Raw genomic sequence first — 18,838 nt, 5'->3', positions numbered from 1 at the left:
AACTAAAAGAAACTCAACCATAAGCAATAATTAAGTCTGTCCAAATAACCCAAATTTGTTTCTAAGAAGAAAACCAAATTGCAGCCCTGGGTACAGAAGCGGAAACAGGAAGCACTGTCTTGGATTAGAACAACTGCAGCACAGCGAGCTCAAAGCCTCTCCTCAACCCAGTTCCATAGGAGCAAATCTGCCCGTCTCACAGAGCAAAGAAACCGGCAGGAAGCGGGGTGACAACCAGCTCGTGCTCAGGCCCCTCAACGGGACGTGTCCTTTTACAAACCTGTGCCTTGGCAATTGCTGCTCCCTCTGTTTTGAAATGTACTTCCATTTTCATCAGGCAATTACTGCTCCTTCTTCAAAAGCCAGCTCAAATCTTCCCCTTTTAGTAACTTTCGCTGACACCTCGTCAGAAAGTTGATTGCTTAAATGATCCAGCAGCACAGTTTATTCCTACTTCCTAACTTTCATCTCACTATATTATAAGATTTTAGTCACCTGATTCTCCTCTTACCAGTCATTTTCAGGGAGATGAGAACTTTCAGGGAGTTTCATCAGGTGAGAATAATAGAAGATAGGTGTAGGGGTATATGTTACGTATGTGTGTGTAAAAAGTACTTAAGTTGGACCATTGAAACCATTTTAAAATTCCAAGTAGCATTAAAGTAAAGCATAGTTTTTCTCCATCTAAGGAGTATATGAGTTCTAAAAAGTGTGAGGAACACTGAACTAGACCTAGATCCTTAAGGGCAAGGACCATGTTTTATTCATTTCTGTACTCTCAGCACAGAGCCAGGCACAAAGTAAGTGGGAGGCAACATTTGAACGACTTACGATGTCATCTGCTCTGGAACTGGAACATGTCAGAACAGACCAGGGCCTAAGAACCATGAAAAGCTTCTTTTCTTTCTCTCTTCTTCCTGCCCCCCCACCCCCCACCAATTCTGTCCTCCCCAGTTAGAGAGAGTGAATCAGCACTGCCTTGGTGCGGGAATACCATTAAAAGGATTAATTTAGGGACCGGTGTTTGGACTGTCACATCCAATCACTACCCACAGATCTACAGCTTCCCAAGTCAAGCTCATGCAAAGAGGAATCAATGGCAAGGACACAGAGGGTCTGAACAGGCATACTAATGGCCTCCTGAGGTGCCAGCGGCCAGCTCTGACACTCCCATAAATTATCTGCCTTTTGATTTTACCTGTAGCTGTGGGGCACGAGGCACAATTTTGAACATATCAAAGCAATCTCTCGTCACCCAAGGCTCCCCCAAGAATGTCCCCAAAGGGGGCTGGTCTAAAAACAATGACCCAAAGGGAATCTGCTTCCCAGCAGGCCTGTTCCTAGCAGTCATCAATTAAAACCCAACAGGACCAAGCGAATAAACGGACGCAGATCAAGACGAGCAGATGTGGACAAGGCATGCAGCAGACCATGGTTCTGCATCAACTGTACACCTCTCACTCAAAGGAAGAGAAATCACAGCAATAAACTCACACAATTTCATCGGGAGGCAACTGCACCAGCTGACAGCACACTCAATCATCCCGGGCCTCAGTTTCCTCACTTGTGGAGCAAGGACAATAACGCTGACCACCTGACCCACTTCCCAGAGGGGTGGCGAAAAGTAATTAAAAAAAAAAAAAACATTCAAGAGGCACGTTACAAAGACAAGGGCCACAAGGGCGGCAACACTAATAAATGGCCCTGACAGACTGGGAGAAATGACTGGTCACACTTTGATGAATTTCTCTCAGGTAGTTGCTCACCCAGTTCACTTCACTGATGGTGCTGGGGCTAACAGGCCACCCCAAAGAAAAGTTCTGGAATTCTGTATGGGACTCCTACTGTCTGAAAATTTTCCATTGTGAAAAGCAGCGTCTTGCCTTAATTATAATTTACTCCTGTCTGCTGACTGCCTCCACCAGGGGCTGCATTTCCATCACATGGCCACAATGACAATTGTGAGGACCCCAAATGTACTAAGCCAAAGGCCAAGTCACCCGATTGCTAGCTGCTTTTTTAAAAAACTGTGTAAAATACTATTAATAACAAAAGTTAAGGACACCGTGCTAGGAGTTTTACATCTCATCAAATCCTTAACCAACCTTCCATTTTACAGACATGAAAGCTAAACTCAAAGAAGTCAGTCACTTGCCCAAGGTCACATAAGCACTGCTATCAGAAACCTACAGGCTTCCCTCCAGCAATGCACACCAGAGCTTGTAGGAGGAGGAAGACAATTCATCAGACACTCAACAAATACTTTATTTGGTCCCTGTACCTGACACATACCATCATACTCAACTAGGAGACATTCTCAAAACCAGAGAAAGGTCACCGGTTTCCTACAAGCAAACAAAGGAGAGACTGAGTAGGACATGTAAAGAATAAGGCACTATCCTGGGAAGCTTAGGAACATGGGTCCCCCTCTGTGTATACAGTTCAGGAAGTTCAAAGTAATTGACATTAAGCTATGAGACCAAAGACTAAAATCTCTCCCAGGCTACATTTCCCATTTTTTCAATAGAAAAGAGTCCCAAAACTTCTCACGCATTCCACACCAACTTGTCCTTCCCACCCATCTTTTCTGGTCTGTGAAATAGGAGCTGGTATTGCCAACAATTTCTCAGGTAGATACCCTTTAAGCTCAAGTAGATAATCCGAAAACTAGTAAAGAGGACAGCATACACATCGATGCAAAGATTCAGGTGTACTCAATCTTTAGTTCTCTAAACATTGCCTCAGTAGCAAGAATATAAAATGTCACCCATATGTAACTGCCACAGCCTCCTTACTGGTCTCTCTGCCTATCCCAATTTATTCTTAACATTGAACATTGAAATCAAAGCAAACTTTCCAAAACACAAATGTAGTATTAGGCTGCTGCTTAAAACTTTTCAATGGCTTCTCACTACTTTTATGATGGTCTGATCTAGTGGTTGGTTCACCGGCCAAATCCAGCTGCCACCTGTTTTTATAAAGTTTTACTGGAACACAGCCATGCTCATTCATTTTCATACTATAGCTGCTTTTGTGCTATAGCAACAGAGTAAACCGTTGTGACACGGACCCATAAAGGCCAACTCTTTACTACCTGGTCCTATACAGAAAGTTTGCTGACCTAATCTTTCTTTTCTACCCACTATTTAATCCTAAGAGTTGATAAGGCCCTGGCTTCTGCTTACCTCTCCTTCATTTCTTACCATATTCTCCTGTCCCCTGCCCACTGAGTTCTGTGTGTTTCGATCACACTGAACTTCAGCTGCTCAAACTCAAGAAAGCTCTGACCTTTACGCTTAATTCTTCACATCTTCATTCTAGCTGAGTAGGTTACTTCCTCTGTAAAGCCTTCCCTGAACCCACCAGTCTGGGTTGGAGCTCCTTCTAAGTCCTCTCAGAGCACATATACTTACCCTGTTACAGCCCTCTGAGGTCTCATAACTGCTTCTTTACTATCTGTCTCTCCCATGTAGGCTCTTTAGGGACAGAGATACCAGTTGTCTTGTTCACCACAAGCCCAACACCAAGCAAAATGCCTGGACCTCAGTTATTCAACAAACAGCCTCTGAATCCTGGATATCAATCAACAGAGTATAACTTTTTAGCCAGCCCCAGAAATCCTCATAAAATGGAAATAGGCTGGAACTAACCATCTACCCAGAGGTGATCCACAACCCAAATTAAACCAACATCCCAAAGGCCTTGGTAAAATGCATTTATAAAAAACCAAATAAATATGATCCTTCCTAATGTCTTAAGATGTGTATTTCTTAGGACAAAGAATTATTCCAGCTCTATTCAACATTCCTGAACTTCAAGTAGGTGTTTGTGCAATGTCCACAAAGAAATTACGGCAGAACTTGAAAGCCTGGATACCCCACCTCCAACTCTCACCAGTTCATAAACTTTGCATAAGTTTCAGTCATCTTTCAGCATATGGTATTTTGTCAGAAAAAACTACAGAAAAGTTAAAGTGTGCACCAGTCCCCACTCCCTTCCCCCCAAGCCCAAATACTCATCAGGAAGACATCAAGCTGAAACTTGACCATGCAATAAGATTTCTCACCTCTCCTTACTTCGAAGATGCCAAGACTGGCCGCTGGGGATGCTGAAGGTTCAGTGAGAGCTGGAAAGCCCCAATGCTGTGGATAAATACACATCTCTGCAACAAGTCTATTTCAATATAAATGATCATATCCCCAGGAGGCTGCTGTTTGAAACAACTTAAAACCACACTATACTTCAAACTCCTAAACTCAAACTACTTTGGGATAACAGTTATCTATGTAGAAGTACAGTACCAGTACAGAGTTTTCAGAAGCTACAGTTGACCTCTGAACAACAGAGGTTTGAACTGTATGGGCCTACTTCCTATGTTAGGGTGTTTTTCAATAAATATACTGGACACTTTTTTTAAGATGACTGACAATATTTAAAAACTTGCAGATAAGCCAAGCAGCCTAGACATGCCAAAAATTTTAAGAAAAAAATAAGATGTCATGAATGTGTTAAATGCAAGTACATATACATATAACAAACAAAATATGTGTTAATCAACTGCTTATGTTATCAGTAAGGCTTCCAGTCAAAGCTATCAGTAGTTAAATTTGGAGAAGTCAAAAGTTATAAGCAGATTTTTCAACTGTGTGGGGAGTTGGTCTCCTTAACTCTTGCATTTTTCAATGGTCAACATATGTATTTTTGGAATGATGAATTTCATTTTCTCCAGTGGCATATTTTTCTTCCAAAGAAGGTTTATCTCCTAGAGACACTAAACATTTAAAATATCTGAGCCTGGACTGAGAAAAATGGCCATGAAGTGGTGGCTCTCTGGATAATCCAGAATCCTAGTCTAGTCAAGGAGGGGACACTGGTAACAGCTGGCAATATTCATAACTCAGAAACTGAGGCAGGGACTGGAGCAAGCACTGACTGCCGCAAAACCACAGGCTATATCGCAAATGGGCCACAAAGACCAGGTAACACTTGCAGAATACATGCAGGTCTGCCTCAAGTTCTAAGTCAAGGTAACCAAACCCCAAGTCAAATCATCAATGGATACCTATCATATTTATCACTTAATTCAGATCTTCCATACTTTCTCTTCATAGCACATAAATCTTACACCTTTTACTAATCACATCTTCCAAAAGACTAGAAATTGCAGAGGTGCCCTTGTAAGCCAGCAAGCAACACACTTGCACAAAGAAACACCTAGGTTTGGAACCAATCTACTCCTGTCTACCACTCTACACATTTAACACTTTATTCTACTTAGATCCCCTAGGAAAATGCCACTCGCCAACTTACCCCACCACAAAGAAAACACTTTTCAAAATGAAAGGGAATAAAAGCACTTTTATTTGGAAATTTCAAGTTGCAAGGAGAGCTCTCAGCCAAGCTCTGTGACCTAGCTAGCCGATTATTTACAGGATCTTTGGGCAGGAATTGTTAATGAGCTTTTAATTTGGAGTGCTTAAGTTGCCAAAGTGCTCTGAGCTCCAGTGAAGCACCACAGAATCCATAAAGGAAACCTTATCAATCACTTCCCGGCAGCTACCTTCCCCCAACCCCCACCTCTCTGAGGAGAGGCAGCCAAGTAGGTTTCTAACCAAGATCACAGACACACACATTAGTGGAGTCACACTCCAAGTCCCTGTTTATAAATTGGCTTTTAAATGGTAGGGAATTCAGGTATAATATACTTAAGCTCCAGGCATGAACCCACCAAAACAAGGCATGCTGTGTATGATAAAGTCCAAATAAAGCAGATTTTGATGAAGCCAATTTCTGGTAGAAACTCTACAATCAAAAATCATTCGGCCAATCACAACCTACTATAGTTCAAATAGTGTACAGTCTTTAGCCAATGGGATTCCGGTTTTTTTGCCCTTCAGTGGGAAGGCTGATAAAATGTCTGACAAGAACTAATACCAGAAACCTATAGCAGAGGCAATGATGGGTAGTACCAGTTTGCAAAATCCAGCCCTAAGGACAGAATTCAAGCGAGGAGCCATGTTCAGCATTTTTCAAGTCAACAAGACGCAGTTATATTTTGCAAGACTTTGCAGTCAAGCCCCAATCCAAGTTCATGACTTTTTAAGAAAACACCTGTTGCTGGAGCATTTGCAGGAAAAGCAAACACGAAGCTAGCCAAGTTAGGCCCTTTATTCACTCTTTCCACCATAACTACTACCACGGATACAGATTTACAAAGACGTAAACTGCTAACCTAGCGTGTCTGCGCGTATGTGTGTCGGAGATGGGGTAAAGGGGATGTTCTATCTACCATCTCCTTGTTAGTTTTCTATCCTATTTGATCAAACCTCTTTTTCTCCTAAGGAACCCCAGGTAAGAAGTCAGCATGCTTAATCACCTCACCCAGCCTGTCCTGCAAAGCCCTGCCCCTCTCCCTCTCCGCCTGAACGTTTTTCAGTAGACCATATGCATCCAGGGTGAGCACATGGGCCAGCACCCCAGGCTGCCCAAACTGCGCGCCGCGACCCTCACCCCGCATGCATTACCAGGGCCCAATCTGGGGGGCCTCGCCGCATCACCCACCCCGGGATGTTGCCCCCAACTCGGGCCCATCCAAGTCCAAGGGATTGTAAGCGGAGGAGCAGGGGGCCAGGAGACCAGCCCTCCTTCCCAGGGCCGCCCCCGCCCCCCGTCAGCAGCGGGAGAGGCTGTCGCCATGGCAACGCCCCCTCCTCGGGGCCAGCGCGGCAGGCTCCCTCCAGGTGCAGGCCCCGACGTCTCCCTCGGCCTGAGCAGAAGCTCAGGACAGTTTACGGCGGCGGGCGCGGCCCGCGCCGACTGCGGCGCCGGCCAGGCAGAGGCAGGGCCAGCTCCGCCCGCTCCCCACCGCCCGTTCCCGGCCGCCTCAACAGCGGCAGCCAGCACCACGAGTCCACAACACACCGACTCACCTCCGCGCACTCTGACCCCGGCCGACGCGGCGGACGGGCGGGCGCGGTGGCCAACCGCTGAGCCCGCCGCAGGCTCCTCCGACCAATGGGCTGCAGGAGGGCGGGGCTTCTTCTCCCCGAAGGCTCGCTCTCCCGCCGACATGCGCGCTAAGGTGTGCCAAGATGGTGACTCCCTTCGGCAGGCCTTGTGGGACTTGTAGTTTTGATATTGCACGTATTTAGAAGAAAGTGAAGGGGCCTCACTTCAGAGCTGTGAAAGAAATTTTAAAAAAAAACGGAACTTTTGAGGCCTAGAACCACCCAGGTAACCCACTTCCATTTTCCCACCGTCCAATATGCTCATGAGGTGAGTATAGGTTCATAAGGTGACATGTTGTACTTAGATATCACCTCATGAGTCGTTCATTCAACAAGTCATTATTATCATTACCTCTCTGATGGGAGCATGGGGAAGACCTGAGAGGAGGGGGATTTAAGGCGAAGAAGAAAATGGTTAGATTTCTGAAGGGCCTTCCCAAGGAAGAGGGACCTGCGTTGGTCAGATCAGCTCCGCAGGGAACTTAAGAGTTAAAGGGATTCTGGCCTCAGCTACAGAGAATTTCCACAGTCAATTACTTCAGTCAACTGGAAGAAACTCTGGCCAAAGCCAGAGATGTATTTCTTCATCTTGGTTATGCCTCTCTGGGAATTCAAGAGTACCAGGTTCTGAGCTGCGGAATCCCAGCCTTGGCCAAGCCACTGATGGCTTTGACAGCCTCCCACTCAACCAGGAACCGTCTTCTGGGCCCAATTCCAGTCACCAAGCCCTCTGTCTGCCATCTGAATATATTCAATTAAGAAAATGATGTCATTTCTGGGCCTTACCACCTCCATGAGATCTGACCTTAACTTAATATGGTTTCCACCTGAGCTGGGAAAACCTGGTAATCCCCATATCAAGGAATGCCTACCTTAATCCCACATTGTGGATTAGGCGATTCTGCTCTGCACCTACAGAATTTATGGCATGGTTTTATAATTGTCTGTTTCTTTCTTGTCTCTCCCCCACGGCTGTAAACTCCTTTAACATAGGCATTATTTGCATATTGTTTATGCTGTGAAGTAATACCCAGCACAGTTCCAGACATAAAGCAGGCATACACTAAATGTTTGTGAATAAATCAGGAAATAAGTATCAGCAGAGACCTGTGTCTCCTAACCCAAGGTCAGTAAAGTGGAAGTACATCTACCTATCCCTGATTTTTGGAGCTGGAACTGGGTCTTCCTCCTCCCATTAAAGGCTTCTCTGGTGGCTCAGCTGGTAAAGAATCCACCTGCAACATGGGAGACCTGGGTTCAATCCCTGGGTTGGGAAGATCCCGTAAAGAAGGAAAAGGCTACCCACTCCCAGTATACCCAGTATTCTGGCCTGGAGAATTCCATGGACTCTACAGCTCATGGGGTTGCAAAGAGAAGGACAGGACTGAGCAACTTTCACTTTCCTCTTATTAATGTTATCTAGATGTTAATCCCAGTTGATTAGACTAGTCAACATGTTTTATTATACAGTGCCTCTGATAAGTGTCAGACACTTTCTTTTGCTGAGTATTCATTGGTGAGTAAGTCACACAAAATCTGTATCCTCAAGGAGCTTTTATATTAGGGAAGAAGAGGGAGAGGAAGAGCAGACAATAAACAAATAGGTAAATAGATAAATAAAATTAGACCAGTAAGAGGCCCTAGTATGGCCTCTCTTGCCTCTGGCTTTGTTATATCCTAAATCTAGTCTGAGAATAGGTCATAGCCAGCCTTCTTGGCTGTAAGAATGAAGTAAACATACTGTATGAGGATTGGAGATTTTCCTTAGTGCCCAGCCCCAGGATTCTCCATGGAGACTTCCATGATCCCCTCGACTGCCCCAAAATGTGTTCTGTCCACCTTGGTGCTCTAGAGCTCATCTGGACAACTTCCAGGGCCTCGCCAAATTGTAAGCTTTTTTTAGACATGGACCAGGCAAAATGCACCCAAATAATAGGATAGTTTAAGTACACTTGGTGCCTTATACTGTTGCCTAAGCCAACATTTGGCTCCCTCAAGCCTTTGGCTGAGGGGGGTGTGTGTGTGTGTGTGTGTGTGTGTGTGTGTGTGTGTGCGTGTGCACGTGCACACACCCTCAGTAATGTCCAACTCATTACAACCCAACCCCATGGACTGTAGCCTGTCAAGCTCTTCTGCCCATGGAATTTTCCATTCAAAAATACTGGAGTGGGTTGCCATTTCCTTCTCCAGGGGATCTTCCCAACCCAGAGCTCAAACCCATGTCTCTTATGTCTCCAGCATTAGCAGATGGATTCTTTACCACTACTCCACCTTGACTGTATTGTAGTTCCCTAGAAAACAGAGCCTGAAGCAAGGCTTATGTTGTAAGATTTCACTGGGAAGTAGAAATCCAAGACGGCAAGAGTCAGGGGAGAATGGAATTGAGGCAAGCAAGGAGGGAAAGAAAATATAAATATGACCAAAGGTTGAAAGAAAGCACAGCTAGTCAGTTGTTTTGTACTACAGACCATGTAAAACCATCACTTCTTAGACAGGAAAGGAAGGTTGTATTACTCCACCACTCCAGCAGCCACAGTTCAGTTGAGTCACTCAAGTCGTGTCTGACTCATTGCGACCCCATGGACTGCAGCATGCCAGACTTCCCTGTCCATCACCATCTCCCGGAGCCAACTCAAACTCATATCCATTACGTCAGTGATGCCATCCAACCACCTCATCCTCTGTCGTCCCCTTCTCCTCCTGCACTCAACCTTTCCTAGCATCAGGGTCTTTTCCAATGAGTCAGCTCTTCGCATCAGGTCCCCAAAGTACTGGAGTTTCAGCTTCAACATCAGTCCTTCCAATGAACACCCAGGACTGATTTCCTTTAGGATGGACTGGTTGGATATCCTTGCAGTTCAAGGGACTCCCAAGAGTCTTCTCCAGCACCACAGTTCAAAAGCATCAATTCTTCGGCACTCAGCTTTCTTTATAGTCCAGTTCTCACATCCGTACATGACTACTGGAAAAACCATAGCCTTCACTAGATGGACGTTTGTTGGCAAAGCAATGTCTCTGCTTTTGAATATGCTGTCTAGGTTGGTCATAACTTTTCTTCCAAGGAGCAAGCGTCTTTTAATTTCATGGCTGCAGTCATCATCTGCCGTGATTTTGGAGCCCCCCCCAAGACTTTATTTTTGGGGGCTCCAAAATCACTGCAGATGGTGATTGCAGCCATGAAATTAAAAGACACTTACTCCTTGGAAGGAAAGTTATGACCAACCTAGATAGCATATTAAAAAGCAGAGATACTACTTTGCCAACAAAGATCCGTCTATGGGGTCACACAGAGTCAGACACGACTGAAGCAGCTTAGCAGCAGCAGCAGTCTCAGCACAGTGGGCACATTGGAAGCTCTATCACAACCTAACCCTCCTCCTGAAGGAAGCTAAGGCAATCAAATGTATTAGTAAATGATGTGACAGTAGTGGCAGCTGGGCTGTCCAAAAAACAAGTGGCCAAGGCCCAGGGTAGGATGTGAAAGATGGGGCAAGTGAATTGTTGGAGACAGATGAACTGAGTCCAATACAGGCACAGATACACCCTGGGTAGACCAGCTGGCTACTGGATTAAGTGACTGAGCTAAAGTGAACACTGAGAGCAAGAACCAAAGAGGATCACATGGGTTTTTCTGCAGCCCTGTCAAGCCACCAGGAAAAACAGCAAGATGATGGTCAAAGTTGGGATCTTAATTATCAGTTAAAGGGCTCAAGGACCCAAGGACAGTGCATGGCAGCCCTCAAACATGGCACAGCTAAGAGAACCCAGACTGAGTCTGAAACCGTCTTATTTGATAACTAGAAAAACCGCTCTGCCATTCTCAGTCCCTGTAAGCTGTGTGAGATAGCATAGTGCAGTTATAAGGAGTGAGAGATTGGATAGAGCCTGCTCAGGTTTGCAACCTGGCTCTGTCTGTGACCTCAGGCAAGTCACGTATTCTCTGAGGCTCAGTTCCTTCATCTCTCTAGTGTAGATAATAGTAGTCTCTACTTGTTACTAGAATTAAACATGCTTAGAACAGTATCCTGCGTAGAGTTGAGTATGTGTTAGCTATTACTATTATTCTTACCCCTCCTCCACCCCTCTGGCAACTCCTCTTCCCACTGTGATCACCACCATACCACCTCCTTGCCCGTCACCTGCCCCCTCTCACCCCCAGTTTTCTCCACTCCAAGAGCAGTCAGGGCTAGACCTGCCATGCCTTCTTTGCCCTGCTTTCCCCAGGGCTGTTCCCCAGGAGCCTGAGCCATTCATCTCCCTGGTGACCTGAATCTGAACTAAGAGATGGATGTGGGGTGGCTGAGGCCAGGGTGGTAATGTGCTCCCTTATCTCTCTGCCCCTCACCGGGGCCTAGTTAATTTTCCCTTTGATTTTAATATAGATTTATTGAAAGTTTCAGTTATCAAAACAAATTGCAGCAGCAAATTGGTGTTCTTTGCAGGCCTACAAGTGCCTATAAAGCTGCCATGCTCGGGAACGAATGGCGCTCTCCGGGAGGTCAGTCATGGCAACAGGAAGTCCCTGGGGACACACACACTGCAGTTTAATATTTTTCTTATTAGCCTTTTTCTTCTTGGCTATCTAAGCCTCCCCTTTAAATTGGAAATCAAATGGAGCCACCTGCCCAGGGAGGCTGTCTTCCCCAAGCTGCTCCACTGTTCCTTCTCTAGTCCTAGCCTTCCCACCCCTAATCCTCTGACCTCTCCCTGCCTTGCCCGTTGTTCCACAGAGAACTGTGATTCACATGCCCCCGAGATAGGGCCCACCGTGCTGTCCCAACTGTGGAAGGTTGGCTTAGGCTATCCAACTACTAGTCAGAGGCAAAGAACCCCTAAAATAGATTTAGGCCTCTTCCAGATCTGTGCTCAGAAGGGAGGAAAAAGCAAAAATTTTAGAGCAAAAGAGTTGTTTTCCAAAAGGCAGACCACCCTGTCAGGACCTACTGAGCTCTACAGAAATGAAAAGGAAATGATGAGTCTAGAAATTGGGCAGGTTTTCCTTCCAGCCCAAGAATCGTCTGATTTCATTCTCACATCCTCACTGCCATTCCCAATATGGCCCCTCCTCTCGATCCCAAGCTGATTTTTGAAACCCTTCATTTTCTGGCTTGCCCCATTGGTTCCTAGGAGAACCACTCACTGCCATCTCTACACTCTGGAATCATCCTGTCCAGGGGAGGGGCTTCATGACCTGGTAACCTCTCCTCTCCTCATCACCATCTCCTCTTCTGGGCCTAACATGTTGCTGGGTCACTTGTACCTGCCACATCCCAATTCCTCATGTCTTCCTCTTGCTCTTAAATGTTTCCTGCCAGCAGAAAGAGCTACTGTTCTTCAGAGCTCAGACTATGACTAAGGGTACTGATAGCTGTTGCTGTACAGAGTGGTGCTAAGGTTGGGATCCAGACAGTCCAAGAATTGAACCTTGTCTCTGATACTTACTCTGTGACTTGGGGGACCTCTTTGTGGTTTCAGTGTATCTTGTGCTTGCTTCTACTCTTGTCTAAGGACCACTCTGTAATAAAATGATTTGTCTCTGTATCTCTTGCCTACAATATGCTGAGATCCTCAAGGACGAAGACTGTGATTGAATCATCTTTCTATTCCACGTGTGTCTATTTGATATATAAGTAAAGGTTGTTTACTATATAATGGAGGGAATACCTACCTAAACATAAGGCAACGAAAGCACCTTCAACAGTGCCCAACCAACACGAGGTAGGTTGCTCAGTGAGTGAAATTCCCTTCATCAGTTTTCCCTTGAAGTTGGTCATCAGCCACCAGCACTCCCATTTTTTGCTTGTCCACATCTCATCTTTAAGTTCAGCTCTCTCTTGTTGCCTGCTGGAACCCTTCCATCACTGTTCAGATGCCAGCATTCACCCTGGCCCCTGCAAAGTGGTGCCAGTTTCTCCTCTCCTCTAGACCAGGCTCCCTCTATTTTTCCCAAAAGTACTCACAAACTGCTGTCCCCTGGTGGCTCTATTCCCTGGCCTGCCTTGTAACAATGCATATGCTCCCTACCATCTACACCAGCTTGTAGTAGTATCAATAAGTTTACATTGTCACCAGTCTTGCTTATTCTAGGCCCTCACCCACTTCTGTGGAAACACAAATCCACAGCAATGTTCTTTTTTAAAAAAGCTGCAGTTGTGCCATTGGAGCAATCCAAGCTATGTGCTACACTGGCACCTGTCACTAAGAGCACCATGGATGCCACCTTGAATGCCTCTGCTTGATGCGTTCAGTTCTCATGGTACTATGACAGTGTGAGAGCATGGCACGCTCTCATGAAGTAAGAAGTTGACTCCCTCCATATTTCATGCAGCTAGGGGGACATAACACCCCATATAGCACTGTGGTTTGAGCCCGTATGTGTTTCAGAGACAGTTCTTCACACTTATTTAACCAGACCTTTTTCTTCCCATTGTGCACACCTACTACCACAAGAGGAAGGAAAACAGGGTGAGTTTCATAAAAGCCATCATACTGAACCAGAGCCACCATCCTTCTTCAGCCCTTAGTCCTACTGTGGAAGCACTCACCTGCCAGAATCCCCCTCCCATATCAGTTTTCTCTTTGGAGTTCTGCTGGCTTTTCCAGCAATAGAGTGTCTATTGGGTTATCTGTTTATACAGGTATATACCTGATCCCGGAGAAGGCAATGGCACCCCACTCCAGTACTCTTGCCTGGAAAGTCCCATGGGCAGAGGAGCCTGGTAGGCTGCAGCCCATGGGGTTGCTAGGAGTCGGACATGAGTGAGCAACTTCACTTTCACTTTTCACTTTCCTGCATTGGAGAAGGAAATGACAACCCACTCCAGTGTTCTTGCCTGGAGAATCCCTGGGTTGGGGGAGCCTGGTGGGCTGCCGTCTATGGGGTCGCACAGAGTCGGACATGACTGAAGCGACTTAGGAGCAGCAGCAGCAGCAGCATACCTGATCCAGTTAGGTATTTGGTTCAAATTTGTTTTGCTCTAAGAGGATTTTCAGCCTAATATAAAACAATGGATTCAAATAGATATTTGGGTTCAGGGTTGCTGCCTAACTCCCCAACACTGGATATAGCCAAGTATCAGCTTCAAACCCATCAGGGCCCCCATTCCACTACATTTTCCCCCAAGATGTAGTGAGTAAATTCCTTTTACTAGCTGCCACTTTCCCTTACCTTCCCAGGCTAATGAAGCCTTATCCTTACACTGCAGCCCTTGTGATTTCATAGCTCCTCCTTCCTGGTCTTAACTTGGCATCAAATCCTCTACACTTAGGCTTTAACCTATGCTTCCAGCCTCAATTCCTAGTAGTTCTTAACTCCCCTTGTCTTCCAGGCCAAAGGAGCTGATTATTACTTATGGAGGAGCTTCGTACTTTTCTGCCTCTGAGACTTTACTGGTGGTGTTCTCTAAACTGGGGAAACCTTCCCCATTCCCATCTCTATGACTGAACTCCCAGAGAAGTGTGCCCTGCTCCAGGAAGTATTTCCAGATCCCCAAGTGGTCTGAAGATGAGGGACAAGTCACAGCTGGAAAGGTTTCTCCAAGCATGTGACATTTAAGTCAAGTCTGAAAAGTTGAACTGAAATTTCCCAGGCCCAGGAGTCAGGCAGGAAAAAAATGAAGAGGGCAACCCAGGCAAAGGGAATAACATGAGCAAAGACTCAAAGCAAAGAAATGGCCCACGTGTGGATGGGAAGAAAGGACTACAGGTGGAGAAAGTGTGGAAAATCAAGTGGTACAAGAGGAGCTTGAAGTAGGCAAGAGTTAAATTCATGCGTAGTCTCTTTTATTTTTTAAAATTTATTTTAGCCTACACTGGGTTTTTGTTGCTGCTTACAGGCTTTCTCTAGTTGCAGAGAGTGGGGTGGGGTGGGGGAAGCAATACTCTTTGTTGCAGTGTGTGGGCTTCTCATTGCTGTGGCTTCTCTTGTTGTTTCTCAGTAGTTCTGGCCCATGGGCTTAGTTGCTCTGTGGTATGTGGAATCTTAGTTCCTGGACCAGGGATCAAACCCATGTCCTTTGCATTGGCAGGCAGCTTCTTAACCAATGGACACCAGGGAAGTTCTCATGTGTAGTCTTGTAAGAAAGCCTTCTTGAAGTCTTTGGATTTGATTTTAAAGGCTGTAGAAATGCAAAAAAGCAAAATGGCTGTCTGAGGAGGCCTTACAAATAGCTGTGAAAAGAGAAGCAAAAACCAAAGGAGAAAAGGAAACATATACGCATCTGAATGCAGAGTTCCAAAGAATAGCAAGGAGAGAGAAGAAAGTCTTCCTCAGCGATCAATGCAAAGAAATAGAGGAAAACAATAGAATGAGAAAGACAAGCGATCTCTTCAAGAAAATTAGAGATACCAAGGGAACATTTCATGCAAAGATGGGCTCAATAAAGGACAGAAATGGTATGGACCTAACAGAAGCAGAAGATATTAAGAAGAGGTGGCAAGAATGAATACACAGAAGAACTGTACAAAAAAGATCTTCATGACCCAGATAATCACGATGGTGTGATCACTCACCTAGAGCCAGACATTCTGGAATGTGAAGTCAAGTGGGCCTTAGGAAGCATCACTATGAACAAAGCTTGTGGAGATGATGGAATTCCAGTTGAGCTATTTCAAATCCTGAAAGATAATGCTGTGAAAGTGCTGCACTCAATATGCCAGCAAATTTGGAAAACTCAGCAGTGGCCACAGGACTGGAAAAGGTCAGTTTTCATTCCAATCCCAAAGAAAGGCAATGCCAAAGAATGCTCAAACCATGCACAATTGCACTCATCTCACAGGCTAGTAAAGTAATGCTCAAAATTCTCCAAGCCAGGCTTCAGCAATACGTGAACTGTGAACTTCCAGATGTTCAAGCTGGTTTTAGAAAGGCAGAGGAACCAGAGATCAAATTTCCAACATCCACTGGATCATCGAAAAAGCAAGAGAGTTCCAGAAAAACATCTATTTCTGCTTTATTGACTATGCCAAAGCCTTTGACTGTGTGGATCACAATAAACTGTGGAAAATTCTGAAAGAGAGGGGAATACCAGACCACCTGACCTCTGCCTCTTGAGAAACCTTTATGCAGGTCAGGAAGCAACAGTTAGAACTGGACATGGAACAACAGACTGGTTCCAAATAGAAAAAGGAGTACATCAAGGCTATATATTGTCACCCTGCTTATTTAACTTATATGCAGAGTACATCAAGAGAAACGCTGGGCTGGAAGAAGCACAAGCTGGAATCAAGATTGCCAGGAGAAATATCAATAACCTCAGATATGCAGATGACACTACCCTGATGGCAGAAAGTGAAGAAGAACAAAAGAGCCTCTTGATGAAAGTGAAAGAGGAGAGTGAAAAAGTTGGCTTAAAGCTCAACATTCAGAAAACTAAGATCATGGCATCTGGTCCCATCACTTCATGGCAAATAGATGGGGAAACAGTGGAAACAGCGTCAGACTTTATTTTTCTGGGCTCCAAAATCACTGCAGATGGTGATTGCAGCCATGAAATTAAAAGACGCTTACTACTTGGAAGGAAAGTTATGACCAACCTAGACAGCATATTTAAAAGCAGAGACATTACTTTGCCAACAAAGGTCCATCTAGTCAAGGCTATGGTTTTTCCAGTGGTCATGTATGGATGTGAGACTTGGAGTGTAAAGAAAGCTGAGTGCTGAAGAATTGATGCTTTTGAACTGTGGTGTTGGAGAAGACTCTTGAGTGTCCCTTGGACTGCAAGGAGATCCAACCAGTCCATCCTAAAGGAGGTCAGTCCTGGGTGTTCATTGGAAGGACTGATGTTGAAGCTGAAACTCCAATACTTTGGCCACCTGATGTGAAGAGCTGACTCATTGGAAAAGACCATGATGCTGGGAAAGATTGAGGGCAGGAAGAGAAGGGGACGACAGAGGATGCGATGGTTGGATGGCATCACCGACTCGATGGACGTGGGTTTGGGTGACCCCCGGGAGTTGGTGATAGACAGGGAGGCCTGGCGTGCTGCGATTCATGGGGTCACAAAGAGTCAGACACGACTGAGCAACTGAACTGAACTGAAGAGAGCCTTTAAAGCAGGACAGTGACTGAGTCAGTTTGGTGTTGTGGTACTGCTCCAACTTTAATGTACTCACATTGCAATCACCTGGGGATCTTGTTAAATGCAATTTGTGATTCTGTGGTCCTGGGAAAGGGCTCAGATTCTGCATTTCTCATGAGATCCCCAGTGATGCTAGTCCTCAGACCACACAAGAAGTAGCCTGGTCTTTGTGCAATCTTTCTGGTCCAACTTCCCACCTTCCCCAATGCATCCACTCACAGAGCATTCTTTTCATTGAAAATGGTTCAAGGCTGCTGGGGCTCTTCACTTTTATTTAGCATCTATCTTTTAGAAGCTGTTAATTGAATATGTGCTCCACACCCAGCAAAGGATCCGATGCAGAGGGTTCAGGGCTCAGGAAGACAAAAAGCAAGACATTTTCCTGCCCAAAAGTGTTCCATGCCATCTAAGAAGGGGCAGTTTTCTGTGAGCTGCCCTCTGCCAGACCTGTCATAAACATGGTAAATGAGGCCTGTCTCAGGAGTGCTCCCTGGGGGCCCCACCTCCCCGGCAGCCCCATCCAGAGATGAGCCTGTTTATCCCTAACAGTTGTCTCTGACCTCTAAATCAATTCCCTGTCTGATACACAAACCCTAGTCTTCCCCAACCCTCCTCCCAATTCCAGACTATGTCAATTTGTAAAATTGGAGGCAGCATGTGATGACAAGAGTTACAAGCGCAGGCTCTGCAGTCAGACTGCCTGGGTTCATCGCCCAGCTCCACTACTTATTAGCTGGGTAACCTTGGGCAAGTGGCTTAACCTCCCTAAGCTTCAGTCTTCTCATCTGTAAATTGGGGATAATAATTCTTTGTGTGTCACAAGGCTGTTATGAGAGTCAGATGTGGTAGTGCCCATAAAGCACAGCCCCTGAAAGAAGCAGAGAGCTTCCCATAACTGCTAGCTATTGTTTTTAAAAATACAAAATCCTGGGACTCCCCTGGTGGTCCAGCAGTTAAAAATCCACCTTGCAATACAGGGGACATGGGTTCAGTCCCTGGTCAGGGAACTAAGATCCCACATACAGCTAAGCCTGTGGAAGGCAACTAGAGAGTCCATGTGCCTCAGTGAAGATACAGTGTGCCTCAACTAAGCCCCAGCACAGCCAAATTGATTAATTAAAAAACAGCAACTAGATCCTGTGTGTACAGGAGCTTACCAGAGCCTTTTTGAAAGCTCATATAAGTGAAAGTCCTTGTTATCCCCGGGCCACCCAGGATGGCTTTTTCTGCCTGTACCACCCTCTCCCTGATGCTGGGTGAAGGAGGGGGCAGAACACCTCCCGAAGCCAGCAGTGCAGAGATGCCCCACTGATGAGCAGCCTTTTGGGAGCACTTAACAGGGCAGGGAGCTTCAGCCTCCCAAAGCTGCAGCTCCACGTTGTAGGGGGAGGCTATGCGGATTCCCTCCTACCTCCACCCATCCCCACTGTGTCCCCTCTGTCCAGGGTCACCCAGGCTGCCCCTCCTTCCGGCTGCAGGGAGAGAGGCAGCTTCAATCATTCATCTTAATGTCTCTATTAAGCAGGGTTATGACCAGGATGAGACAAGAAACAAGGTCTTTTAGTGTAAAAACACGGCTCCCAGGGCTTGGCCCCAGGGGACTCCTCTCAGCACTGCTGCTGCTCCCAGTTACTGCAGCTGGAGCCCCGCTGAGGCTCAGGTCAGGCAAGGTGATTCTGCCCCTGGGTTCTCTCTTTCCCCACTTCTCTGGAACTTTCTAAGGGCCTGCCCAGAGCTTTCCTATCCAAAGAG

At 45.9% G+C, this 18,838-nt stretch overlaps 1 protein-coding gene across 10 annotated transcripts in view; it reads right to left on the bottom strand.

Moving 5' to 3' along the window:
• Positions 1-7,053, bottom strand: part of ERI3 (ERI1 exoribonuclease family member 3) — a 130,730-nt gene extending 123,677 nt beyond the window's left edge. For 8 of the 10 annotated variants that reach the window (XM_055586099.1, XM_055586091.1, XM_055586095.1 and 5 more), the window contains exons 1-2: positions 6,562-6,919; positions 4,067-4,142 (exon numbers count right to left, since the gene is read on the bottom strand). In XM_055586099.1, coding sequence (XP_055442074.1) covers positions 4,067-4,142; positions 6,562-6,696 — 211 coding nt within the window. In that variant the 5' untranslated portion in view covers positions 6,697-6,919. The other 2 variants (XM_055586093.1, XM_055586098.1) reach the window with 2 other exon arrangements.
• Between the last annotated feature and the right edge of the window lie 11,785 nt (positions 7,054-18,838).

Source organism: Bubalus kerabau, chromosome 6 (assembly GCF_029407905.1).
Source record: "Bubalus kerabau isolate K-KA32 ecotype Philippines breed swamp buffalo chromosome 6, PCC_UOA_SB_1v2, whole genome shotgun sequence".
Taxonomy (NCBI): Eukaryota; Metazoa; Chordata; class Mammalia; order Artiodactyla; family Bovidae; genus Bubalus; species Bubalus kerabau.
The sequence above is the reverse complement of the archived record's forward strand: the minus strand, read 5'-3'. Positions and strand labels throughout refer to the sequence as shown.